Source organism: Zonotrichia leucophrys, chromosome 3 (genome assembly GCF_028769735.1).
Source record: "Zonotrichia leucophrys gambelii isolate GWCS_2022_RI chromosome 3, RI_Zleu_2.0, whole genome shotgun sequence".
Taxonomy (NCBI): Eukaryota; Metazoa; Chordata; class Aves; order Passeriformes; family Passerellidae; genus Zonotrichia; species Zonotrichia leucophrys.
This window is the reverse complement of record NC_088172.1, coordinates 105,073,195-105,100,586: the sequence shown is the minus strand read 5'-3', so window position 1 is coordinate 105,100,586 and position 27,392 is coordinate 105,073,195. Positions and strand designations below refer to the sequence as shown.

The 27,392-nt window shown below is 44.8% G+C and overlaps 1 protein-coding gene across 3 annotated transcripts in view; it reads right to left on the bottom strand.

Moving 5' to 3' along the window:
- The window catches only part of PLCB1 (phospholipase C beta 1), a 303,607-nt gene extending 282,934 nt beyond the window's left edge, over positions 1-20,673 (bottom strand). For 2 of the 3 annotated variants that reach the window (XM_064709813.1, XM_064709815.1), the window contains exons 1-2: positions 20,270-20,672; positions 11,326-11,403 (exon numbers count right to left, since the gene is read on the bottom strand). In XM_064709813.1, the coding sequence (XP_064565883.1) occupies positions 11,326-11,403; positions 20,270-20,368 (177 nt within the window). In that variant the 5' untranslated portion in view covers positions 20,369-20,672. Of the gene's footprint in view, positions 1-11,325; positions 11,404-20,269 lie in introns of all 3 variants that reach the window. The other variant, XM_064709814.1, reaches the window with a different exon arrangement.
- Positions 20,674-27,392: the final 6,719 nt, after the last annotated feature.

Sequence of the window (27,392 nt, the reverse complement as noted above, 5' to 3'; positions counted from 1 at the left end):
ACGCCTGGAGGGGCAGGGCTTGGCTGGACAGCGACATCAAAAATATGGAAAAATGGGCTGGCTTGGCCAAAGTGAGCAAGGAAAAGACAAAACACCTTCCAATTAGCACATCTCATTAAGGTTTGCTTGCTGGCTGAAGGACAGGGTGCAAGCTGGAAACTGAATGTCTGGGACAGTGGTGAATACACTTAAATCTGTTTTCTGTGACAGCTATTGTTTGCCCTGCAAGACAGACTTGCAAACTACACATTTCACAATAAATATCTGTCTCACTTAAGCTCATCTTCCTTGTTCACAGGTCTATTTCTCTTTCTAGCAAGTGCAACAAGCGTTTCACCAAAAGCAGTCACCATGCACAGACATTCCCTTTGGAACTTTCCATCAGCGTTGGCCAGGCCAAGCCTTGCTTTGTTTATTGCACAACTTCTCTGGGAGGTAAATCCATATAACCCAGGAAATAACAGCAGACTTGCTTTCTCCTGACTTCCTTTACATGGATAGATCTCAAAAAAAACCCCAAAAAGCAGCACCACAACACACTGCACTCAGAAACGTGCACGAGCACACATGGATGTGTCTGGCTCCCACAACTTTTAAGTGCCTGCACTTGCAGAGCTCTAAAAACTCCTGACACTATGCTTACATCCCCAAAACAATCCTTTCCCATGGAATTTCACCAATTTTGTGTGCCCTGGGAAATTAAGAGCGGGAACACGTTCAATACAAGCAAATACATGCAATAAACCAAGATCAAGAGGCTGAAACTTTTAGGGATGATACACAACAGAAGGCAACAGAAATTGATTTACTGTTATTCTCCGTGCAAAATAAGAGAGCACACTTTGAAAGTGTTACAATTCATACAATACTTTTCCACTTGATATGTATTTCTGATAGCATTCTTCAAAGGATATCAGTGAAACAATGATTATATGGAAGTGCTAAGCTCTAAAGTTTCTCCCCAACAACACAGCACCACATCATCTAATTACTTACAGAATTCCTTTCAGGTAGACATTAAAAACACAAACTTCATTCCAAACTTCCTCTGGTTTCTAAATATCCAGTGAGAAGCAGCACAACACCCAACAAAAACGTATTTAGCTGACAACCACTAAAGGAGATTTCTACTTTTGACTTGAGGCCTCAAGTATTACACACACACTAGAGACAGCTAAAAAACCAGATTTTAGGGCTGGGATTGGAAGAGAGCAGGAGAGAGCCTTGATTGCTACAAAGGGGGACTCTTGGCCCACCCACCAGTGTTATCACTCCCCCTTTCCAAAATAACTATTATTCCTTTACAGCAAGAGGAACCTTGCCATAATATTGCATCTAAAGGATAAAATCCAGACTAGGGACAGACTCAGTCTTATTTCTGCTAAGTTCAGTTATCCTCTCTCAAAAACTGATTAAAAATCACAATTTTCCAGTAAGTGACAATTTCCAAGCATTTGTGTTGCGAACAAACACGAATATCAAGGTGGCCCTTAAAAAACATTGATTTCCATTCAAATTCTCTGAAGTGTCTGTACTAAACCCTTCAGTGTTGTACCATTAAATAACTTTTCATGGCTTCACCTGAGGTCTGTGCTGTCACAGGGCAGGGAAGGATCCAGCCCAAACCCAGCATTTCCCAAACCTGAGCCAGCAGCCAGCACACAGCAATGGACTCACTCCATGGACTCACACTGGAATCACAGGGGAGCTTTTGGAAGCATTTTCTACCTTTTGAACACCTGCCAACACCAAACCAATCCTCAGACAGCAGAGGATCTGAGTTCTGCTGCTCCACCTCTTACAGATCCAGCTACCAAAGCTTTAGGATTTCACAGGGACACTGTGAGATCTGCCACAAGAGCTGCACTCTGTGAGCACCTTGAAGAATTTAAGGTAGAATTTAAAATAAGAATTTAAATTAATTCATTTAGCTGCACCCACAAATTTTCTCACTTTTGCACGTCCAAGTCAACAAACTTTTACATTAATATTTTGCCTTAAAAATACAAAAACCTTTCAGCATTAAGGGGCATTTTCAGTGACTTTTGCTGTAGGAGTTAGAGACAAATGCTGCAGGTTCCATAAGAACACAATTAGAGCTCCTTTCCCCCAGAGCTGCCAATCAGCCCCGTGCAAAGTGATGCCAGAGAACTTGACAAGACATCAGATTACATTTCTGTCAGCTTCAGTGCTAGAAACTTATTTTCACTAATTACTCCAGTCAATCAAAAAGGAGAAAGTAACCCTTCCACTTTTACTTTTCTTCACTGGAGGCAGGGATTGCAGCAGCGGAGCAATTTTGCTTTCGAGAGGAATTGCTGTCCCCAAGTGCACAGAATTCCCCACAAACAGTGGGATCTGTGCCCTGCATGGCAGGGAATGGCCAGAACTGAGGTTTGCTGACCAGAGCTGATCCAGCCCCTGACTGACACGGAAAGGTGCAATCAGCAAGATGTGGCTCATTGACAAACTCCTCTCCCAGCTCTCCACATCCAAACACAGCTCTCCCTTTGAGCAGAAGGCAGCTTCAGTTTCAGTCCCCCACCAGTGTAAACTAACAGGCCATTCTTCCTAAAAAATAAGCAAGCATGGTCAATAATTCTGGAGTTTTTCTTCCTGAGCTTTGGGAATCAAACTAACTCACACAGCTGCTGCTGTAACCACACTGTGAGGTCATTTCCCCTCACACTAACACAGGAGAAATGAAAAAGCATAAACCAAGCTTTTTAAAAAACAGGGAGAACAGGTTAAAACTTTGAAGTAACCACAGATACCAAACAACAGCATCCCAATGAAATTTCATTCCCATATTTTTTATTTTGCCAATGGCAACATCAGAAGAGCCACAACCACTGCATCCTCCACTATAGCTGGGCTTCTATTTCCAAGTTTCAGTTGCAGCTGTCTCTTCTCAAAATACAGCATAACTTTTTTCAATATATTCCATATTGCCTTACCAGACTTTCCCTTTCCTACATCTGCTGTAGGATTACAGAGAAGGAAAGAAGCTTAGGCTTCAAGAGCTTTCAATTTGGGCCGCCACTTATCTGTCACTCCAGGATTAGGCAGCCACAGAGATGAGGAAATGTGCACCAATATCTCCATCATTTTAATTGGCTTGTGAATTGTCCAGGAGTGAAACACTGCTGCCAAATGCCAGATCCCAGACCACCATGGAACAGGAACCTCCATGGAAATCTCAGGAAAAGCACCAAGGAACAGGAACACCCATGGAAACCTCAGAACAACCACCACGGAACAGGAACCTCCATGAATCTCAGGAAAGCACAAGGAACAGGAACCTCCATGGAAATCTCAGGAAAGCACCATGGAACAGGAACCTCCATGGAAATCTCAGGAAAAGCACCAAGGAACAGGAACCTCCATGGAAACCTCAGAACAACCACCATGGAACAGGAACCTCCATGGAAACCTCAGAACAACCACCATGGAACAGGAACACCCATGGAAACCTCAGAACAACCACCACGGAACAGGAACATCCATGGAAGACAATAACCACCATGGAACAGGAACACACTGACTACACCAGGACACCAAATGAGCATCCCAAATGCAGCCAAAGCCCCCAAATGTGACTCCTCTCACTCACACAAAAAGGCTGGACAATGCTTCAAGACCTGAGGACACAAATGTCCACCCCAGTGTGTGCTGGTGATGTGGATATCATGAATTATCACTTGAATCATCTTCTCTGAAGAATGGACCTTGCTAGAAAGAAAAATCCCTGGGCACAAATCTAACACATAAAACCTCATCTCAGAAAACTGATTTAGTTTCAAAGACCAGCCCCTGTACCTGGCTTGCTTTCTATCCTGACAGCATGAACAACATCAACTCACTTAAATACTGCGAGATTTGGAATTTTCAGACAATTTTCAGACACAAATTTATGCTTCTTGCTAAAATGAAATAAATAAAGCAGCAGAAGAACAAAGATGTTTTCCTCCTTCAGTGAAGGACCTTTCCTTGCCCAGCTGTGTAACTCACACCCATCCATCTCCATCTCCCTCTGAAGCTGAAAACCCACACAGTTTAGCTCAGAAAATGGTCCAACTGAGAAAGATCCTGGAGCTCAAACAAAATGCTCCAAGCCCTCTCCCCGTGGCTTGCAAAGAGCTCTATGTTTGTGGCTCAGTTAAAACTCCAGAATCTCCTTTTAGACAACCTCTGGGGAAAAAAAAAAAAAAAAATCAGGCACATTCAGACAAAAGAGACAGGACTGATCCCTAAAGTCAACAGAAAATAAATTTATGAACCCCCATCAGAGTATGGCTTTTCCACAAGTTAGCCTATTGCATTTTATCCACACCCACAGAAATGACTATTAACAAACACTCTAAAAACCCAGCTATGAAATCCAGGGAGAATATCTGGGTTTGGCATTTCCCAGAGGGTACAGGGCCACAAAAGGCTGGTCCCCTGTCCTTGCTACTCACACAGCAACACGTGCCAGGTGAATTCACCTGAATGAGAGGGGGATTTATGGACAGCTCACTCACTGCCCAGCAGCCAAAGGAGAGCTCCCCACCTCTGCACGTAACAAATTCCTTCCTCAAATAATACAAACTTTTGTGTCCTGCATCCAGTGTGGATGCTGACCTTTGATGGTGGACAAAAGCTGCCTTTGCAGTGTCAGTCTCTGACTTGAAACTATGCAGTTTTCTTCCTTTTTTGGCATATAATTTTATGAGGTCATAGCAGCCCGTTCTCAGGCTAGTTCTGTAAATCATTTACACCAAAATTAATCACATCTAGATATAAACATTCAGACCACCCAACAGACTATGTTCCCAACATAAAACCAAGGCAATTACACAATGCATCTAATGCCACTGGGATATTTATTACACTAATGGAGCAGATTTTACAGTTTCTGAAACAGTCCACGAAGATTATATATAATTTATTCCCATAGATCTTACTCTTCTAGCCATGCTCATATAATTGGCATTTTTTAGTGTCTGGGGAATTTACTTATAATGCCCTCATGATTCAGAGATTATCCTCACGCTGGTGTCATCGCCATGCAGACTAAATTCAAATGTACAAAATGAATAAATGGCTGCAACAGCTCAGTTTGACCAGCCTCAGATATGGATGTGCTTCAAATCCCTCTTTTGAATCAGGCACAGGGAGAGGGGGGCTTGAGTCTCTCCAGACCCTGAGGGATCTCACACTGGTCAATCAATTTATACCACAGCAAAACTCAAGTGTTTTTGTTCTAAGGTTCCCAGAAGCAAATTAGTCAGTGCCACCAGCTGGATGCTGCACTTCCAGGTGTCCCTTTTCCCTCCATTCACATTCTCTGAACAGAGAGAGAGATAATCCTCTCTCCCAGGTTTTTTCCTGGAGAAGCACAGGGAGAAAAAGATAAAACAATTCTTCTCTCCGTTCTCTGCTCCTGTTGTTTGTGCACACGTGGAATGTGTCAGGAAGATTGCTTACCTGAAGGCATTTGGTAATTGGATTCTGGTGATGGTGGTTTGTATTGATTGGCTTGTTGTGTCCTGGCTGACTGGAGACAGGCATGGGGTTTTTTCAGTATATATCTTTCCGTGTTCTAGAGTATAATACCTCTTTAGTATAGTTATAATACAGTATTAATGTAATATAATATAGTTGAATAAAGCAATTGCTCAGCATTCTGTACCAATGGATCAGATGCCAATCACTCCCCGCACTGGGGGCTCCCTGAGTGCTGCACTCTACCTCCAAGCTCCCTGTGGAATTGGGAAATGATGGATTAGCCACCATCAGGCTCTGCACAGGCAGGCAATGCTGAATGAGGCCAGGTGTGACGCTGGGATGCAGCAAATGCCAGCTCCAGGTGTTGCCCATCTGTCCTTCAGGATCCACAGTTTGAGCTCACAAAGCTGTAACAGCATCATGAGCCAAATGTGCCTCCAGTCCCATGGCACAGGGCACTTTTAGCAAGTTTGAATTCCTATTTCTAGCCCTGGGAATCCTCAGATGCCACCAGGGTCTGGGAGCTGTGGGAATCCACAAAATCAGAGGGTTTTGGGAAAGCTGCAAAAGGCAGCATCAGAGACAGCACAGCTGTGATTAGAGCTAAGCAGCAGCTGTGAGATTGGTCAGCAGAAAAATTACTTTAAAAGTAGCAAAGCACAAATAGAACAATGGCCTGTGTATTAACACTTGTCCAGATTAACTCCCTAAGCTACAGAAAAGTTTATCTAGTGAGATATTAGGAAGTTTGAAGCTTAATAATGGAGCAGAGGGGAGAAAAAAAAAAGCTTCACTCAGCAGTATGAAATGTCTTTTGTCACCTCTCAACCAAGACAAAAAAAACCACATTTCCAAGGAATTAAGAGATCTTATTTTAACAGTCAGCTTTGCAACAGGACTAAGATAAGCATTTTGAAAATGTCCCAGTCTCAAAGTTGAAAGTGCCAAGACAAAGTACCTAAATTTTAGGCTGTACTCCTAATTTCCAACCATTAGTGTTCCACTTCCTAACACCTTTTATTAAATCAGACCTGATGTCTGACTGTCCTGGGTCAGCACAGGGCAGCCAGAATTAAACTACAAGAGCTTCCTTTAGAATTTCATTAGTGCTTTAACAAGGCTCCAACAAGCACCACTCAGTGCCCGGCAGCTCTCCCCTGCTCATCAATATTTTCATTGTGATTCTCATTAGAGCACTTGCTGCACAGCAGAGCAGGATTCTGCATCCTGCCTCTACACACCTTCCAAGATAGTGCAGCAACTGCAAGGCAAAAAGCATCTGTGCAGTTAGAATTATTCAAATTAACACACACAGAGTGAACCTAAAACTCTTATAATCTGTACCATTCCAAGAGTTTTCCCAATGCTGGGTTAATACAAGTTGTCCATAAAAAAAGACAGGAGTGAGAAGATTCCCTAGGACGGGGAGCTACAGAGTCCTCACACCAATCCTAAACCAAAAAGGAAAGCCCAAAAAGTGGGGTACAACAGAGCACTGCAGTGTGTGCAAAATGCCAGAATTGTAGGAACAAGCAGGGTCGAGTCCACATTTTTAGTGGTAAAAAGCTTTAAGGTAAATAAGGCAAGGATTAGTGCAAAACAGACATTTATTGCCACTCAATTGTATTTCAAGAGACTCCTTCAAACTCCTCAAAAAGGCCCAAATTTCCACATTTGTAACACATTTATCCCATAGCACTGATGAGCAGGGGAGTGCGTGTTCACACAGGGAGATCACATGTATGGAGACAGAATATATCTGATTTAAAGACAGTTATTTTTTGGAGCACAGCTAAAAACAAAAAACCCATACCAAAAAAAAAATCCCTGGAAGCAAAACAGGGAGAGGAAAGGGCCAGGATGTGAAGCATCAGGGAGAATGCTTCACATCCTCAAAAAGTCAGCCATTCTCAATTTCTGAGGCTCTCTGGCTTCCTCAATTCAGCAAATGGACTTGTGTTATGGATTAAACCCAACATCCCACTTTCTGTTCCTGCCTCCCTCGCAAGCAGGGAGATCAGCAGTGGGAAATGCTCACCGAGATCTGTGTTTGATGTAGAACCATTTCCCTAATGGGCCTTGAACAATTTCCATGTTTTGAAAGCAGAGAGATTTCCTCTAAATCAGCAGCCTGATGGGAAGCTGACCTCCATGAAATATTTCCTCCCATTTTCACTGTCCGTGGCAATTCCCCACCACCTTCCCAGTCTTCCTCTATTCCGCTCACATGCTGATTTTTAAGTTGTTGGGAAAAATAACATCTTTAAATTCCCAACTGAAAAAAGCAACAAGCAAAAATCAAAAATCAAATTTTGCTCTCAAAAATCAGGGAAAATCTCCTTCCAGCTTGGCACTCAGTTCACACCTGCAGGAATGAGGCACGTTTAGAGCAAAACCATTCATTTATCAATTTTTAAGGGTTTCAGTTATTTAGGATTTTTTTCTCTTTACATGCCAAGAGAGAAGTGTGAATACATGTTCAATGATGCATTTTTGGGGGGTTTTAAGGGTTTAAGCTATTTAGGTTTTTTCCTGTTTACATGCCAAGAGAGAAGTGTGAATACATGTTTAATGATGCACTCCTTGGATGTTTTCAGTGCTGAGATGCACAGCTGAGCCACCTCGCTCTTGAATAAATTAAGCCAAACAGCTGAGATTTGGAGCAGGTATCTTTAAACCTGGTACTAGTAAATATTCCATTTTCATTAAATTACTAGGTGTATTCTCAATATTGATATATTAACTTCATCCTTACTGGATGCTCAGGTGTACTGTAAGGCATGTATAGGTATCCATAAACAGAAATCAGGCTTTGTCTGGCCTTGCTTTGCTAGCTGGGCTAAACACACCAAATGCTTCCAGCCTCTGCTCATCTCCTCAAAAATGCTTTTGATTATCACTCCTTTTTACTCCAGCAGACTTCCCTTCACCTGGGTAAATTTTGATTTATTTTTCTTCCACACTTGTGACCAGAATAAGAACAAATGGAAGAAATGGCATTCCATGTTAAAAGAAAAAAAAAAAAATCAGGAAATTGAATTATGTTTTAGTCAGGTCATAAAAAACCACCACAATGAATATTGTCTGGATTTGCTGTAGTTAAGAAATGTTACCTAAACAATAAGATAACTAACAGACATAAGCTTGTCACATTAATTAATTTTTCTTTTAAATCCCATGTTGAGAACCATTCAAGTAATAATATGAAATCAGCCAGCAGTCTGCATACAGATGAAGAAAATATTCCAGAATCTTCAGCAATAAAAGAACTTCATGCTAGAAAATACAATTACCATCAGAAAGGTGTCCTGCCATCTGTTCAAAACAAAAGGTATCAAGTGTTACCAGCAAATAGGAAAATTGCTGTGGGTGCTGTGATTGTGGAGGATTACTTTACAGGTGACAGCAAAGTACGTGGAAACATGCAAGTGCACAGTGAGTGTGTCAAGATGCAGGACACCAACTGCAAGAGTGGAGCTTAAATTTATTACCGAGCAGATCTCCAGACACAGAAATTGCCACCTATTTGGAATTGTCCCGCAGATGTGGCATACCCTGAGTGGAAGGGATCTCCATGGGGCTGAAACTACAAATCCTGAATTGCCTATGAGGAGCACTCGGCCCCTGAGACTGAACTGCAAACTGGTGCTGACTTATGGAACAGAAAAAGCTACAGGGAAAGCAAGGGAAGCACGCAAACCCGACCCTGAGCAGCCTTTTGGGCTGAGCCCTGCCTGGGCTGCAGAGCCTGGAGCACCAGGAGAGCTCCAGGTGGGACACTGGGGATGCTCTGCCCTCCATCCTCACACAGCTCCCTGTGGGACACTGGGGATGCTCCGCCCTCCATCCTCACACAGCTCCAGGTGGGACACTGAGGGTGCTCTGCCCTCCATCCTCACACAGCTCTGGGCTCTGGCTGCACCAGGAGCACCTCACAGTGCCCAGAGCCACTGCTGGGCAGCACACACTGCACATCACTGCCTTTCCCTACAGCACAGGTGACACACAACAGGAACAGAACCACAAAACCATGCCAGAAGCAGCTCAGCCAGCCAAGGAGCACCACAGGGCCACAGCACCAGCTCCCTGAGCTAAATAACAACACAGCACAGGGGAGTGGCTTTGTTTGCTGTGCTGTTCCCTCCCAGCAGTTCAGGTAACTTCACTGATGAGGCACAGCAAGCAGGGGGACAGATGGCTGCTGTGAGCAGCACACCCCTGCCCAGCAGTGATTTACTGTGCCACAGGCTCACAGGGCACACCAATGGCTCAGGGATGGCTGCTGCTGCTCAGCCTCCTGCCCACACCTCTGCCACCCCATCACTGTGCAGCAAGGCTTATCTCTGCACACACAGAAAATAACAGGCCCTGCTGGTGACAAAAGCAATTGCTTAAACAAAATAACACAGGGAAAAAAGAGAAAGTGATCACATTGTCCTCATATTTCTTCACGTAGTTCCGCTATCATCACAGGATGGCTTCACACAAAGAGAAGGAAATTAAAGAGGATCTCCTATATAACCTCCTTTTCTCATGTGTTGGCAATCTCGCAATCAACACGAACCCAAATACTCTGTAAAAGCAGAAAATGGCATTTCCTTTCCAGTCCTTGCACTATCAGCACCCCAGCAGATATAAATTTACTTTCTTTAAATAGGCACTGCTAGAATGGTGTTTAGAAACAAGCTTCACCTAGTTGTCATGAATTATTAACCAGAAAAAATCCCTCTTGTTCTTCACAGAGTCTTGATTTGCAAGTTTAAAAATCAAACTGACACTTCAACCTCTTGTATAAATACCCAACCTTTAAAAAAATGCTCTGAGCATTATAAATACATTTTTTCATGAATATGAGAACAACAATTCTATAAATAGCCATTCTTCACAGAGTTGCCCTGAGACATTGTTTTTACAGACAACAGTAGGAAACTGAAGGAGGTCTAAGCGCCAAACACATTAAAAGTGAAATAAACTCTCCAACCAGCTCTGGGTTTCCACTTATTCTTACAAAGTTCATCGCTCTTTTTTGGCTTGTACAATGAGTTTATGCAAGGGAAGGAACAGGCCAAAAGGCTGCACTGACTCCTGGCACAGGATTTACACTCAGGGTAAATCAGGCTCAGCTTCTGGGGGCACTCACTGCCAGCAATTTAATTTAACACAGCTCTGCCCAGCACAGCCTTGCAGGAGCACAGGCAAACGCAGGATTCTCATCAAAAATTACAAAATATGGTTCCACACAGACCCACTGCAAGCCCTGCTCCATCTCCCCTCAAAAGCAAACACAGGAAGATAAACAAACACAATCTAACATAACAAACTGCCTCCCCAGTGTGCCTGCACGTTTCAGGGCTGCTCTCTCCCCAGGCTATTTCTGCCCTGGTATCCAAACAAAACCAACAAGAACTCCCAAAAAACAGCAGCACGACTGGTGCACCAGGTTTCTGCAGCCAGAACTCCACAAACACACATTGGGGTTTTCTGGCAGACACATGAAGGGCCAGAGCTCAAGCACCACCAAGTTCAACACCATCTCCAGCAGGGAGCCAGCACAAGCACTCACTTGTTAAGTGCTTGAAAATTCACCTCTGCAACGAGGAGAAACCCACTCAATTCCCAGCTTCAATACAGTGTTCTACAACACAACACTCATTTTCTGTATGTTTATTTTATATATAAACCTGGGTACCAAACAAGCTGCACCCAGGTGCTCATCAGGGTGCTAACACTCATTTTCTAGATATTTTAAAACACTTGTCTGCTGTGCCAGGACTGCACATCACACCACAGAGAAAAAGAACAACCATTCTGGAGCTGGAATTTTTTTTCTCTTACCTTATTTTGATCTGTCCAGTAGAAGAAAAATCCCTGTGGGTCTGTTCTGAGGATAATTGGAGTCACAACAGTGGAGTCCTGGCAGAGAAAGGACAAACAAGAAATCCATGTCAGCACACAGAACACATAATTATGCACAAGCTGCTTTGCCATCCGTGCTAATGAATTGCAACATGCAGGAATCACCCTGAAGGTATCACCAGCAGGATGGCACTGAAAGGATTTAGTATCACCTGCCTCATCTCCATTTCTCTGACATAATGTGTTTCCATTCCTGTGCAGACAGCACCCAACAACTGCAGGCTTGTCAACATGTGGAGTTAACCCAGAACAGCTGGGAGAGGGTGAAGCTCAACAGGCAAAACACCCTGGATGTCAAACCAGAGCCCATCCAGTAAAACATCACAGCTAGGGGTCCACTGCCCACCTTGGTCTGACTTCGCCTTCAATATCGATAGTGAATACCTCTAAAATTACTTTTACAAAGGCTGAATTTGCCTAGAGAACATGGAATAGCATCCTTCACCTTAAGACTTCTGTCAGCAACATTCCATTAAGATTAATCTTTTTTTCTTAATCAAGCCATGAAAATTTTTGTAATGGGAATATATCTGTATTCCACCTGACTGTTTGAAAAGCTGTCAAGTCTGGCAACATCCACAGCTCAGGCCATGTAAAACCAGGCCCACTTCTCAGCACACTGAGCAAGGCAGCCTGGTTACCTAAAATTCCTGAGTCTGAGTGACAGACAGCAAAGCCTGACCCAGGAGCCACAGGCTCCAACCCAGGGCTTTTCCACAGCTGGAAATTCATCCCATCTCCCACTTGAGGCTGCCCAGCCACAACTGACCCCACTGCAGCCTGCTCCCAACAGGATTCCTCCTCTCCTTCTCCTCTGTTTTCCACGGCATCCATAAAGACACTGCTGTCTCAAGACCTCTACCCATTTTTCAAACTCAATTTAGGAGTTATGGAAGGGACACAGAAGGGAAAAAGGCAGAATACAGAAAAATCACAGAATTACAGAAAAACACAAAAATTGCCTAAGCCTCAGCTCCCCAGGCTAAACATACAGCTCCTCCCCAGAAAGATTTTCTATTTCTCTAGAGGTGCTACAGGTATTTTACAGCTTCAGCATTCGCCTGTTTCCAAAGCAGAAATGTGTGAGGTCAGTCCACGTGGCTTTGAGGACAAAAAATGGGCAGGTTCAAGTAACAGGTTCAAGTTTAAACACAACATATTTCAGGGTGGAGTAGAAACACAGACAGCTGATGGAAGTCACACACAAATAAAACAAATACAAGCAAAACAAAAACAAAAAACCAAAACACCCAAAAGAAAAAAAAAACTCCCCCAAATTAAACCAAAAAATAAAAAAACCCCAAAAAAATAAACCAAAAAATATAAACCAAAAAAATAAACCAAAAGAGAATGTCCCAGATGTGCCCAAGGCTCTGTCACTGACCCTTCATTAAAACACTGCCCTTCCCTAACACAGCAGACATGCAGAATTTGCAGAATCTTATTTCCCCTCCATTTCTTCCTAGTTTTTAACATCCTGTACACCTGAGACTTGGATGCTGTTTGAAGCAATATGCAAATTTGGGTTTAAAATATATGAGACCCTGAAGGAATCTGTATCCACAAGAACCTAAAAAAGGGTTCTTAGACCTCCACTATTCAAAAGAGAAAAAAATCCCTTTTCTGGAAACCTAACTTTTTTCCCTTATTTCATTGTGTCATCAATGTGCATGAAAATATAAAATGAGGAAAGAAAGACTAAGAGTCCTCCTGCCTTTGGATGAGGTGTGAGGAACTTCAGGGGAAAGGGAAGGAAGTGATGGGAAACAGACACAGAGCAATTGTGTCCAGGATTAACTAATTCTGCTGCATCATTTCAACCCAAAGTGTGTTTGATGACACATAGCTATAACAGCAATACTTCTGTACATGTGTAAAATGTTAGCTAAAATCGGGCTCAAAGCAGAGGATGAGGGGGAAGAACCTTCAATATCCATCAGTGGCCTAAAGGAAACTTCATCATGACAGGGTGAGTCCTGCTCTGGGAATCTCAGCTCCAGACAGATGTTTGGTTGTGCGGGGGTTTTTATTTGTTTTTTTAATTAACTCTGACACCAGGCACAGCACCATTAATGTGCTGATGAACACGAGGATCTGAGAAGAACTCTGCACGTGTGTTTGTGCAAGATGTGCCTCAGGAGCTGCTCCATGCAGCAATGAAAGCCATGTGCACCGTGCTTTGTATGCTCTGCAGGTTAATTAGCACCCTGGTAAAGCCCTGACATCAGATGCCACCATCAGCCCTGGGTGTGGAGGCATGGAAATAATAAATCAACTTTTGGAGGCAGCTCAGCCAGTCCTTCCAGCCACTGCAGAGCAAAGCAGAGTCCTCTGGCACCTGGGACAGGTCTCTTGCTGTTATACAAATCTGCAAAAACAATCAAAAGGACTCCTGAAGAAACCTCTTGCAATATACAGTCAAGAAAAGCAGCAGTTCAAGGCTCTGAAATAGGCATTTGCTTCAACCTGCAACTGTCTGGTGCATTTATTTACAAACATTACTGCACTGGTAAGGGAATGGCTGTGGTTTATGACCCATAGGACACACCTGCAGTCATTCATGAGTATCCTGGAGTCCATTAATTCCATTTCCTCACCCAAAGAGCTGACCTCATAACTCTCCTGAACAGAGTGACCAACCACCACAGCTCTGAACAGAAGGGTTAGGGACAGAACACGACACAGGTGGAGGAACATTAAAATGACAAAATTTCAAGGACATACAAATCAGGGCCAGACATCCATATCTCCCATAACCCACCAGATGCAAAAGTGAGATAAAGCAGGAAAAAAAAAAGTGTTGCCCATCTCAGAAGCTGAAGGGTTTGGAAATTTCAATGTGCAGTAGGGGGGCAGCCTATATCCTATATCCATCCCTGTGGATATTAACAAAGCAGCCCCTTGAGCAGCAGGCCAGACTCCTGGGGCAACTCCAAGCACATGAAAAAGGTGCAGGATGAGATGAGCAAGGCAAAACCCAGCTGTGACCAGAATCTTTTTTAGAGGGCATTTAATTTCACCTTTACAAGTCCTCCACCTTTGTCTCTGCTGACTTAGGGCCAATTCTCTACTTTCCTCCAGTCCCACAGCCTCAAAGGAGTAATGTGGCTGCTCTCTACTTACTCCATTAAGTTCCTCCTAATTGGCTGCTCAACCTCAGAGCCTTTTGCATTAGCAAATTCAGCGTTCTGTACTTTGAAACAAAGAGGTTTCCACTTTGTGCCCAGGAAGTGCCACAAGGAGCTCTGTGATCCTCACACAGCAGAGCACAGGCACAGAGGATCAATGCACAAACCCACAATTAAATGGGTGCTTCAAAGCCTGGTTTTAAGAGTGGGGCTCTCACACTACCTGGAACACCAGTGAGCAAAAAGTGCCACCTCCATTAATTCCACTGCCACTGACCAGTAAAGATGATCACACAAAGATAATTAGTGAAGAGCTGAAAGCTTGGGTTTCACTCCTTTCTGACCCTATTTATGAGAGCACCACCGTGGCCTGGCTGTGCACAAGGTGGAAGCTTTTATTCCATGACCACGAGCCAGAAGAGCTTGTGTTTCCATAAATCACCTATAGATAATGATGATGTTCCTTAGAAACAGCTGCAGTCAAAATGCACACCAACAGATCCTCAAAAGAAAAGCAGAGCAGGCTCTGTCCTCAGCTCCTCTGACAGATGGGGCTCATGACACTGCCTTATTAAGGCTGGCTGCTCTTTCCTGGGTTTGCCTCAGATTTCCAGAGACACTGAACGTCCCCAAATAGAACCTGAAAACTTTGGCACATCATTATTTCACTTGCCTGAATCTTCTGGAAAATTTTCTGCCAAACTGCAGAAACACAAAGCTAAGAAAGATGGACTCCTTCTGGCACAGGCAAAATATTCTTGAATATTTCTTTCACTTTGGCCTAAAATCTGGTTGAGCACAGACCTGGGGACAGCCCCTAAGAAGAGTTCTCTTGCCACCCCACAAATCAGGGGGATTCCAGGCCTGGGAAGGAGGAGCAAAGGAGAAGGGACAGAATTCCAGTTTGCACAGGGTCACACACCTGATAATTCCAAAATACCCTGAGTGAACTCAGACTGAATTAACAGGATCACCCAGACAATCAGAACCAAGGAATTCCTCAGGCTGAACAGTGAAAGGGAGAAAGTTCCCACCCCATCTGCAGTGAGCCCCTGAAATAATGGGGAAGGATATAAATGCCCTTTTTCCTGAGGGCAGAGAAAGCAAACTTGACACAGGCTGCAAAGAAGAACAGAGAATAAAGGGAGAACTTGAGAGCAAAGGCAGTGAAATGCCAACCAGGAAGATTTTCACCATGGCCACAGAGTTCTTGTGTGATGCTGAGAAAAAAATTTAAACCAATCTGCTCATCAGCATATATGCTGCCTTTTGATTTTGAGAGAGCACTGGAATTACATTTCCACATTTCATTTTCTAATTTTCAGAGATGCTGAGCTCAAATTCATCCAGAACCACTGGGGAGGCATTCTGAGCACCTGACAGTGTGGCACTGCAGGCTGAAAATTAGGTCCAAGGTACCTAATCACAGATTAAAAATTAGGAGATTTAAATGTTGGTCTTTTTTTGGATCTCCAACAGAATAACTGGAAACTGGAAAATTCTGTCATTTAACGGGCCTTGTGAAAATAAATTAAAAGTGCTTATGAAGCATTTACTTTCTAATAGATCAAAAGCTGCATAGTTAGAAATGGACTGCAAGGGTTAATTGTGGATTAACTGTTTCACTCCAGGTTTGGTTAAAAAAAAACTTGAGCATTCAAACACTGAAGTGAGGAAAGCACACAGGGCACAACCCAAATTCCCAGTTAACTTCCCTCTCCCAAACAATCCTCACTTATTTAGGAGCTGTTCTCTGATTTTCACTTTCCCATGTATCCACCAACACTCCCAAGGGCTCCAAAACTCCACGAACAGAGATGTCATCCATGACTTGAACACCAGATCCTCCCAGGCTGGCATTTAACCCATCTGCAGCAGATCCAGATCTTATTTTCCCCCCACACTGAAGTTATAAAGAGCTTTCCAACAGAGCTAACCAAGTTCAGGCTTTCCAATTTACTAAACATTAACTCTTAAGAATTGTAAATTCAATCTCAAGACCAAAGCCACAACTTGCACTCATTCAGATAAAATATTTTTAAATAGCCCAGAGCTGAAACTTGTTTACTACATAAAGATTAGCAACAGAGAAGAAACAGCAAAATCTCTGGAATGCTGGACTTGACCTCTTCACTCCAGACTGAAAGTGTTCACAAAAAAAATAAACTCTTCAGCTTATTGTTTTAGTTTTATACACACAGAACAATGGTTTCTCATTTTTCATGTCCTCACTAATGTACTGGAGTGGCAGCCTTGTGCACAGCTTAAAAACAAACAAAAAAGGCAGGGGGGGAAAGAGTTATTTTGAGTAACTTCTGAAAAATTCCAAGTTGTTTATTTGTCTCATCTCAGCTTATCCATAATAAAAGATGCTCTGATGTTATGTTTACTTGTAAGGTTAAAGGGCATACTCTTGATAGTCTTCTTTAAAACATTCTAAACAGAGAAAGAAGGCCGCAAATCTCCAGAGCGTTCACTCTGAGCTCACAAATGCTTTATTGAGACAAAGTGCTCTAAGAGAAAGGCATTAAAAAACCTTAAAAGATCTGGGTTCTGTTTTGCTGCTCACCTGGGGAAGCTCTGCAGCCACTAAGCAATGCCTCCAGTCAGGTTTGCTGCACTAATCCAGTGCTTAAGGAAAAAAGATGTGGCCAGAAAATTGCAGTCCTGGCCCTCAATTTAGGTAGAACTCACCTTAGCAATACACTTCACTTAAAAGTGAAAGTAAACAGTGTGAGCCACTGAGAGCTCAGTCAAAATCTTTATGCAAAGTACATATCACTGGGGAAGATAAGAAAGCCTTTAAAGCAAGAAATGAAAACAAACCTATTTTTGAGCCTGCACCATCACATTAACTTGCTGGAGTGTGCCAATTACAGCTCTGAGAACATATCAACTCAGCTGTGCCCTGAGCCTCAGTTATGTCTATCCTGTTCCCACCACAGGCCACAGAGAAACAAGGAAAGAATCAGCCAGAGCAGATTTGTGCCCCCAGGACAGATAATTCTGGGAGAAGCTGCTCTTGATGCTCAGCTTTCCTTGCCCTTCTCAGCCTAGCAACACATCCTGCTACATTAAGCTTAAACTCTTACCAAAAACAGTTTCACCTGTGAACTTAATTTATTTATTAACCCACTGGAAACTGATCAGGAGGAGCAGAGGGGATGCAGCCCCCTGTGTCAGCTCTCTCCAGGAATACAAGGGCACAGCTGTCCAAAGCCAGGAGAGCAGTCAGGAGGCTTTGGACACAGCCACAAAAAAAGACCAAAGCAGTTTTATCTCTCACAGATACCAATAGCAGCTATTTCTGCTCAGTGCCTTATGAATCCAAAACTCCACAACAAGAGCAACGTATCATTCTCAAATTTGCTTTCTGCAAAGTTACAGGACAACAATGAACTGTTTGGGTTCAGTGCTTCACACCCTGATCCCCAATGGAATTTGTGAACAGTGGACCAGGCATTGGAGGCCTGTGTTACAACCAATCCCAAAGCACGCAAGTGTGACTTGTCTTGCAAAGCCAGAGCTTTTTAATTGATCCTAATGCTTTTTCAATATAGAAACTGAAGATGGTCTGCAGAGGAGATGGAATTCCATGCCTTCCATCTGCCTGTCCGTGATCTGGAGTGATGCTGCTCCACACAACACAGAATTCCTTCAGCCCCCCTCACACTCTTGCTTAAATGCTCCCAGCATTCCCACTTGAAAATTCTCAGCAGTTTAAAGGTTTAAAGCTCAGCTAGGAAAACTTTGGTACAAGTGGTAAGAATTCACAACCATCACTTCTGGTTCATGAAATGCAAAGCAAAGTCAGCAGGACCATCTTTAAACTGCATCCCAAAACAGCAGGGAAGGGAACAAGGAGAGGATGGAGGCTGCCCCAGTGCCCAGGCATGGAAGAACTGAACTCCCATTCTCACACACAGTGAAAAGAAATGGTGCACAACAAACATCAGCGTGTGAGCCAGAGCAGACTGCCTTCCCTTGAAACCTTGGATTTTGTGGGGTTTCCACTGCTGAGAACACTACAGGCAAGACATGAGGGGTGGGGAATGTGCACAAACACACACGGTGCATGGTCAACAATGAGTTACTGCCAGAATTATCACAGTGTGCCTAAAAAGCCATCACCTTTCACAGGGCTGCCAGTGAAAGCACTCGCTAAACACAACAGGACTCACCTCACACACTCCAGGCAACACCTGTGGACTGCTGAGCGGCACCTCTAACCCAAAACACAGATCTTTCTCCAGAATTTAGCCTTGTTTTTTAATGCAGCCTTCAGGTTTACAATTTTAAATCTTTTTACCAACTAGCCTGTAGCAGGCAGGTGAACATCCACTGTGCATGGAGAACACCTCTTCATCTTTTAATTCTATCTATATAACTACTATCTGAGTAATAACTTAAACTCTTGGCTGATGGCTTGGGCTTGCAGTCTGGAGACTCAATCTTTAGCTCGACCTCAGCATACACACGCGGAAATTCCTTGGTAACTTACCAAAAACAAAACAATAACTGCAAATGACAAGGCTGCCTTCTCCTACCCTAAGGAAAATGTCAACCCGAAGAAAACGTTTTCTCACTCAAGCCTAGTTCCTGAACTGCAGAACCTGTATCAAAGCCACTGTTTGGCATGCAGACAAGGTCAGTTTCCTGAGCCTTTCAACACCGTGTTCGCTTATTACTGTAAACAAAACTTCACACCACAGGTTTGGTTTCTGATGTTCTCTTTCTCCTTGGGAGTGTTTATCGCAGGTTTACAGGGGTCAGGCTCACACATTGGGCTGCTGGACAGGCTGAAAGCAGCGACAAAAGAGCGAGACAGAGCAAGCCAAGTTACACACGAGCTGCTCCTTCTCCCTCGCTGCTGTCCCTCCAGGTGTTGCTGTGGGTGTCTTTAGCACAGCAAACGCACAAGAGCTCTGAAACAACTCATCCTCAACAACTCTCCCGGCATTCAGGCTGCCTGTCTTCTCTCCCAGCCATTTCTGTGCCTCAGCTCAGTCTCCCGATGGCACTCTCAGACTTTCTGGGGCACCTGCACTGTGCACAACCGAGACACAAACAGCCAGGGCCGTGCTGCCGGAGCAAAACCCAGCACAGGACTCGTCCTGCAGGCTTCGAAAATGCCAACTCTGCCGGTTAGCTCTCCTTCCCTCCCAAAGTGTCCCGGGCACGGCCAGCGTGCCAAGGAAGAGATCCCAGCTGCCCAGCAGCTGCTCTGCCAAAGGTGAGGTGGAAACCACACTCCTTTCCTACTGAGGCTATATAAATGTAAAGGGCTGGGAAGCAGCAAGCAGTGCAGGGAAAGCAGATGCGATGGTGAGGCCAGCCTCATGCCCTAAGGAGCCAAGGAAGAAGTAGTAAAGCGACCAAGGGTACCCGAACTGGGAGAACACACCGGGGCTTGACAACTCCACCAGAAGGAGCGAGACAGCGAGAGGAGCAGGAGGCAGAAGGAGCAGGCGGGAGGAGGAACGAGAGGGAGCAGGCTGAAACAACTCTGCTACGGGCACAGAGGCGGCAACACGCACCCAGGGAGGCGGCGGAGGAAGGCGCTCCGAACGGAGCCAGCCCAGCGCGATTCCACAGGACAGCCGTCCCACAAAGTTCGCCCGGCGCTCAACCCCTCGGCGGGGCAGGGGACACCCGGCGGGGACCCCTCTGTGGCCCGCAGCCCTCCCGCCCCATCGCCCCGCAAACCCCACCGGGGGAAGGGCAGCGCTACTCACATCGTCCCACTTGACGAATTTGACGCCTTTCTTGAGCGTTTCGGAGACGCAGACGGGCTTGAGCTGCAGAGCGTGCACCCCAGGCTGTGCCCCGGCCATCTGCCCCGCATGGACGCCGCGCTAGCTGTGCCCCGGCGCGGAGGAGCCGCGGCGAGCGGCCGAGGCGGCAGGGAGGGACGGAGGGAGGGAGGGACGCCGGAAACCCGGCAGGGAGGCCGGCACAGGCGGCGGGCGGCGAGGGCGAGCGGCTTCAGTGGCGCTGCTGGCGCAGGGAGCTGGCGCGGCAGCGGCCGGGGCGAGCCATGCGGCGGCACATCCTCTATATACGGCCGGCCCGCCCGCCGCTCGCACACACACGCACGCACGCAGGGCACGGAGGAGCCGCCGCGCTGCCCGCTCCGCTCGCTCCCTCCCTCTCCCTTCCCCGCCTCAGCCGCTCCTCCTCCCGCCAGGCTCGGCCCCCGAGGTTCCCCCGCGCCCAGGGCAGCGCCGGCGGCGCCGCGGCGCCACCTCCCGGCTGCCGGTACCGCCCGGTGCCTCCCGAGCAGCGCGGCCCCGGCCGGGACACGCTGGGAATGGGAGACGCACTCGCCTCCCTCCCCGGGAAGCGCTCATTGGGCTCCGGCACCGCTCCGAAATGCGCAGAAGGGAGCGAGAATGAGTGTCCCTGCTTCTTGTCCCGCTCCATCTCACCATGGACCTGTGGAGATCAGCCAGCCCAGCATCCCCACCAAGGCAGGGGCACACGGGGTACGTGACACCAAAACTTGTCCAGGTAGGTTTGGGATGTCTCCACAGAGGGAGACCCCACAGCCTCTCTGTACAGCTCTTCTGCCGCCTTCAACACAGAAGTTCTCCCTCCTGTTGAGTGAAACTTCTCAGCCTTTAGTTTGGAGTTAACAGTCATGGCAAAAGCAAGGGACAGCGCCGAGCCCGCACAATGATGCGAAACTTCTACTTGAAAGAGTGGCGCAAACAACTCCCAAAGCTTGGCGCTTTAAATACGCAAAGTGTTTTACCGCAGCTTTTTGATGTCGTAAAGAGGCTTCCTCAGAACAAAGGAATGTGACATTAATTCAGGTTTTAGGTGTACTCAACTCAGAAGGCATGAAGATGGAAAAATATCCTCTCACCCAGCAAAAATCCAAATCCAGAGGTTTTAAGGAAAATTTGTTTGAAGAACAAAGTGCTCCACCAATGACCTCCTCTCTGTGACAGCCTGTCTGCAATCATAGAGATAAAGCATCAGATAACACAGCACATGAGATTGCTAATTTCTTTGTGGGAGTTCCCAACCGACCCTTGGGATTTAGGGGCACCAGGCCAAACTTCTGCTATAGACAAAGCAAATTGCACAGAAAAAAAAAGGCTTTGAATGTATTTTTAACTTAGTTTGGAGGAATGATATTTCAAAAGAGTACTAAGTTTTTTTCTTCAATCTGAGTGTGGAGATGTTGGTTCTGGTTTTTTAATTAAAAAGCCACAGACTGGCATATTAGACTGCTGATTTGCTCTTACTGTAAAGGGTCACTAAAGCTTTTCCTCTGGGTCTTTTCCAGATTCCCCCCCTTCAATGAAAGTTTTTGGTTGCCTTTAGTGGGAGGTGAACCTGCTCCCTCACCATAGCCCATGCATGCAGCAGACACATTTCAAGGCCAATTAACCCATTGGATCTATTTTTTGTTCTTATTAACCTTCCCTGCAGACGTGGGTGTCACTCCAGTCAGGATGAGAGCCTGCTCTCTGCCTGCTGTGCTGTAATTCCCAGCCATTTGCCATGGCTTAAAGCACAAATAACCAATTCTGCCTTCGGATGGGCTTGCTCAGTGATGGGGGAAAAGGGAGAGATTTTCAGGGCCATTTTCACAACTGCCTTTTCATACAGCATACAAAAGAATGGAAGTGCTACTAAAATCCACAGAAAAAAAGAGCAGAGAGTACTGGTGCTACAGAGCTGACTCATGATCCCTGAAGCTCTTGCATTCCCAGCAGTCAGAGCTTGGGGAGATGTAAACCTGCCAGGGATGGTGGCACTCCTGTGGCAGTTCTCAACAAACCCACAAATCCACTTTCACTTGGCCTGGACTCATTTGCAGTGTTTGTTAGGGAAAAACAAATCACAATTTATGATATCTCAGGATTCACGATGAAGCCAGAGGCTCCCAGCAACCACTGATGTGAACATGGAAGAAGAGGGTCTGTGGTTTAGGATGGGCTCTGATACTGGTGCCCATCATTACAGATGGGAAGTTTAGTTCGGAGCAACTCTATGGTTTTTCAGACTTGAATATTTTAAACTGATAGTATTTGCCTGAAGATAAACACACCTTTCACATGGCAGGTATCTGAGGAATTTTCCATCCAAAGGAAGAAACAGCACCCAAGGAAATGGCATGATGCCTGAGCCTTTTAAACAACAGCTCTGGTAAGTGCCTATGATTCAGCCTGTGCTGAAAAATCCTGGGCTCTGTGAAGTCAGTGGGAATTTTAGTTTCAACCCAGATAGCTGGCTCATGTGTTACTGCTACTGCCTCACTGGCATCTGCTGCAGCAAGGAGCACAGTTCTTGGTGCCTGGTGCACACTGCCAACACAAATTCAGAGCTGTCTCAATCTAGCTCCTTCTCCACAAAGCTGGGCATCAGTGACCTGGAAACCAGCCCCACTGAGCAGGATTGTTACACCCAGAAAGAGTACAAAGATCTTGTCCTTAAATGATGGGGCCAAGTCTCACAGCAGAGGAGCCAGACATCTTCCTCCACAGCCTCAGTTAGACATCCAAATGCTTCTCTGCTCTTCCTTCACTCAGCCCCTTCCAGTTCCAAGAGTGGAGGAAAGATGTGGTGTTAGAACTCAGCAATAGGCTTATTCAAATGGTTATTCCAAATCCTACAAATCAGATGGGATATTGGTCTCATGTTGCTGCAAGAGCTATTTCAGGATATTTTAATTTCTCTAGGTTCAAAAATCCCAGCCTAGATAGTCAAGGGATTGCCTTGCATGGATAATACAAGTTGTTAGAATGCAATATACCCATAAAGCGTTATTTTTTATGTAAGGGGCTTAGGCACCAATATTTCAACTCCAGGGGCATAACGGACTACACAATGTTTTAGATACACATCTGGATGTGTGTGTAAATAAGACAGGAAAGGAGCAATAATTGATGTAAATAACAGATGGCTTTGACCAAAGTCAGGTCAAGTGAAGATATGGCAAAAGCTACACAAAGACTCTGAAGTAATATGAGAAATGCACTAAAACCTAAATTTACTGTTTTAAATTTGGGTTCAGAGAAATATGTATTAAGGTCTCTATTTCACTTGCTATCCTGAGTTTATTGGTGTAATTCCAGATTTTGAAGAGAAGGAAGGGCCTCAGCCTTGCAAATGCTTCCCTGCAATGGTGCACTGAGCATACTAAGAGTTAAACCTAAGTCTTTGCAGGATTTGGGATTAAAGATATACTTCTAGTGAAGCTGAGTTTACCATCCTTACTGCATTTTAAATTGGGTCAAATTATACTCTAATTATCAGTGGGAGCAGGATCATTAAGTTCTATGGAACAACTCTGGAAAACAAATACAGCAATCTCTCTGATGAAAGCTCAGTCCTTCTGATAAGCAGCTACTCCATATCACACAGGCAGCAGAGCTCCCACCTGACCAAGGAGTGCCACGAGGTGAGCTGAGAAATGCCACCATCCAAATGCAGGAGTCACTGATTTACTGAGAGAGCCGATCTGCCCATTCTCCTGTAAGCTGAGGGATGTGTGGATGTTTAACCTGCTCCCCTCCCCAGGTGCCACACACACAGACCCCATCTTCAGGAGGGAGAACTTTGGTGGCACAGCCACTCAATCAGGTGACTGAACATAGAGTGAATATGAAATTCTGGCACACAAACCACCACCATAGCAACACAGACAGCCTGGCAACAGCAGCTGCTGCACAGAAACTGGGAGGGGAATCTCGTACAAGAGTCCATTTCCTGTTGAAATCATCCTCATTTTCCCTCACATCAGAATCACAAATGTCTGTATAATACTGGGAGAATAAAGATTAATGCAGTGTGATGAGAATTATGACACAAAGCATGTCTTTGTGTAAATGAAGTCGCTGGGTCACTGCTACACTCACTGGAACCATGATTTATTTTGGATGGATTGTGACCTGAGGCACAGCTGGCACCTGTGGAACTCCACATCACCAGAAACAGCCCACAACCCCCAGAAAACACCCTGTGTGCAAAAGAATGAGGATGGTTTGGACAGAAGGTGCTGCTGGCAGAATTCCTCACCCATGAGACCTCTCACCCTGCTCTTCCACTGGGATGGGCCCTGCTTTGAGAGACCCTTCCCTGATGCTGCTCCATCCCATGGGCCCCTCTCTGCGTCCCCTGACACTCCCTGCCTACTTAACCTCTGCTAAAAAACCCAAAATTATTTCCAGAAGAACCCAGAATTATTGCCATTCTCAACAATTAAAATGGCAAGTTAAAGAGCGAGCTAATGCATTCCTTAGGAAGTGTTAATTCACCTTTTAGGTACTGGAACATGTTCTTGCTTCCCTGCTCAATTTACAGCATGATACTTTTTTTTTAGAGATTGTTAAAACCAGTCCATAAATCATACAGCACATTTAAGAAGGTTGAAGTTAGTTATTAAAGATTTCATGGTCTACCAGGTTTGTTAAATCACAGGTGGGGTAAACTGCCCCAGACTGCAAAGCTGTGCATTTGTTTATCCCAGCAACATGTGCACCTTTGAATTATTTTGTTCTCTTGCAGCTCTTCACTTTTGTCCCAGCTGCACGGGCAGATCAGAGCCCTCTCACCTGCTTTAATTCACATCCAAGCTGAGCTGTGAGGTGAACTAAAACACAAAAATACCCATAGCAGCAATTGCCTTGAAAACACCCAGCCCTTGTGTGGAGCAGAAATTGTGCTCTGAATGAGGAGCTGCTGCATGAATGGCCCCTCTGTGCTCCATGCAAGGAGAGGAATGATGGTTTGTGCTTTTCTTGCAGGGTCTGAAAATCACACAAACCTCATGGCATCCTTCAGAGGCACAAAGATGCTTCAGCATTGCGTGTGTGCCCAGCATGCACATAATGAGTCAGCACACACTTGCTCTGGACTCCCAGCTCCAATTCCCACAAAGCTTTTGCATGTATTGCTGTGACAGAGCAATATTTAACTGACAGCTCCCAGATGCATTTCCCATTACCATGGTGGAGTCATGTCCCGTGGTAGCCAATTCATTTCAGCCTAGCTTACAAGTTTGCTTCAGTTAAGAAATAGATATATTAAAGCTGGTGGCAGGGTGGTTTGTCTTTAGAAAGATGGAAGATTATGAGTCTGAAGAAGTGCTCACAGGTCTGGCACAATCCTCTTTCCTTAAACTCAAAGGAATCCATCTTTTAGGTCCTTCTAGATGGCTTTTGTCCATTGCATTCCTAAAGGCAAAGAGCCCAGCACCCACCCTGGATTCTGGAGATCACCAAGGCTTGGTTTAAGTACCCTAAAAATTAAGCATCTGTACACCAGCAGGAATATTTCACTCCATTAAACATTTAGAGAAAGTGTTTGCAACTCATTCAGATGCTAAAAATTTAAGGAGAAAATTTGTATTTCATTTGTTGCATGGGAAATTTGATAAATTTTCAATTTTTACACTTCCCAATTGCTGTTTTTAACTCATGATACTCCTAAATTACAACAAAGATTTTGATGGCATACCTTCTCTCGAAGGAGGCCACTTGAAACTTTATGCCTTTCCTACTGACACTTTTCTCTAAGCTCATTTCAGAAATATTCTTGTAATAGCCTGTCATGAATCAGACTTTCATTACAATCCTGGCTATTTTACAGAACCTGCAGTTGTGAAGGGTGAAATTCCACAAGTGACACAACATTAGTCAGAAAGCAATAGGACACCATTTACGTAGCTGCAAACACTTCCTTTTCAGCTTTGCTTCTAAAACCTGGAGCAATTTTCTTGTGATGCAGGTCTTTAAGCCACATCTCCTGCAGTGGATTGAAACTCTTAATGGCCAAAAAAAACCAACTCAATTTCCAGTTATTTTTCAGAGAAGCTGAAGAGTTTTTAATATTGCTGAGCTGAATCAAGCTCAGGTCGCTGACAACACATAGAATGGAAGAGAGGACTCAGCCTCCCACAGCCTGTGAGCTGTCTCAGCCCAAATTCCAGTGCCTCAGCACAGCAGCATCCTCCAAAATCACAAACCTGAATAATAAACTGAAAGCTATTATGGCCTAGCCAAACCCTGATGCTCTTATTAATACCCACAATAAGCATTTTCCAACATGTAGTGCATTTTCTTGATAAAAAATAGAGCCCTTTTCACCAGGAATGAAGAGTTTTCTAGGATTTGAGGTGAGAGTACAAAGGCTGGGATGCAGGCTCAGGAATGGCTCTGCTGCTGCTCCTGTCCCTGTGTGGCAAGGAAAGCACTCACTGCCAAGCAATCTGCTCTAACAGGGTGCCTGCTGAGCAATCAGAAACATCATTTACCAACCAGGAGGCACTGAGACACTGCCAGGGAAAGGAGGAGGTTCTACAGGGCAGGAAAAATGCCTTTTATAAGGCCACATCTTGATATTTATCAGCAAAACACAGCCAGGAGGAGGAGGAGGAGAACCAGCCAGTGTCTCTATTCCACAGCACTGCAAGATCACTGCAAAGTCCTGGTTGCCTCACTTGCATCTTGTATCAGATATTCAGCTCCACAATACCCAAAAGTGCTCTTGTTCCAGGAAAAGGGAGAAGAAAAGGACCAATAGGTTAAACTGAAGGGCCCCAGTCATACTTGGGTTGAAGCCATTCCATGAGCTTTAGTGCCAGTTCAGAAAGGTACTCTGAAAGCAAATAAATGATCTTGCAATTGTCTTTTTGCTGAGATTATGCAACGGTTTTGATGAAAAGGCTCATGATGAATTTAACTTTCAACATTCATTTTCCCAGTAGTCTTGTAAACACATAAAAGGTCACGACATATAATTTCAAATAAGGAAAAGCAATTATTATAAGGAAACCTTATGTTTCAGAGCAGCCAGCAGTAAAGGACTTTGAGCAAAACAAAGCTGAGTGAACATCACAGGCTG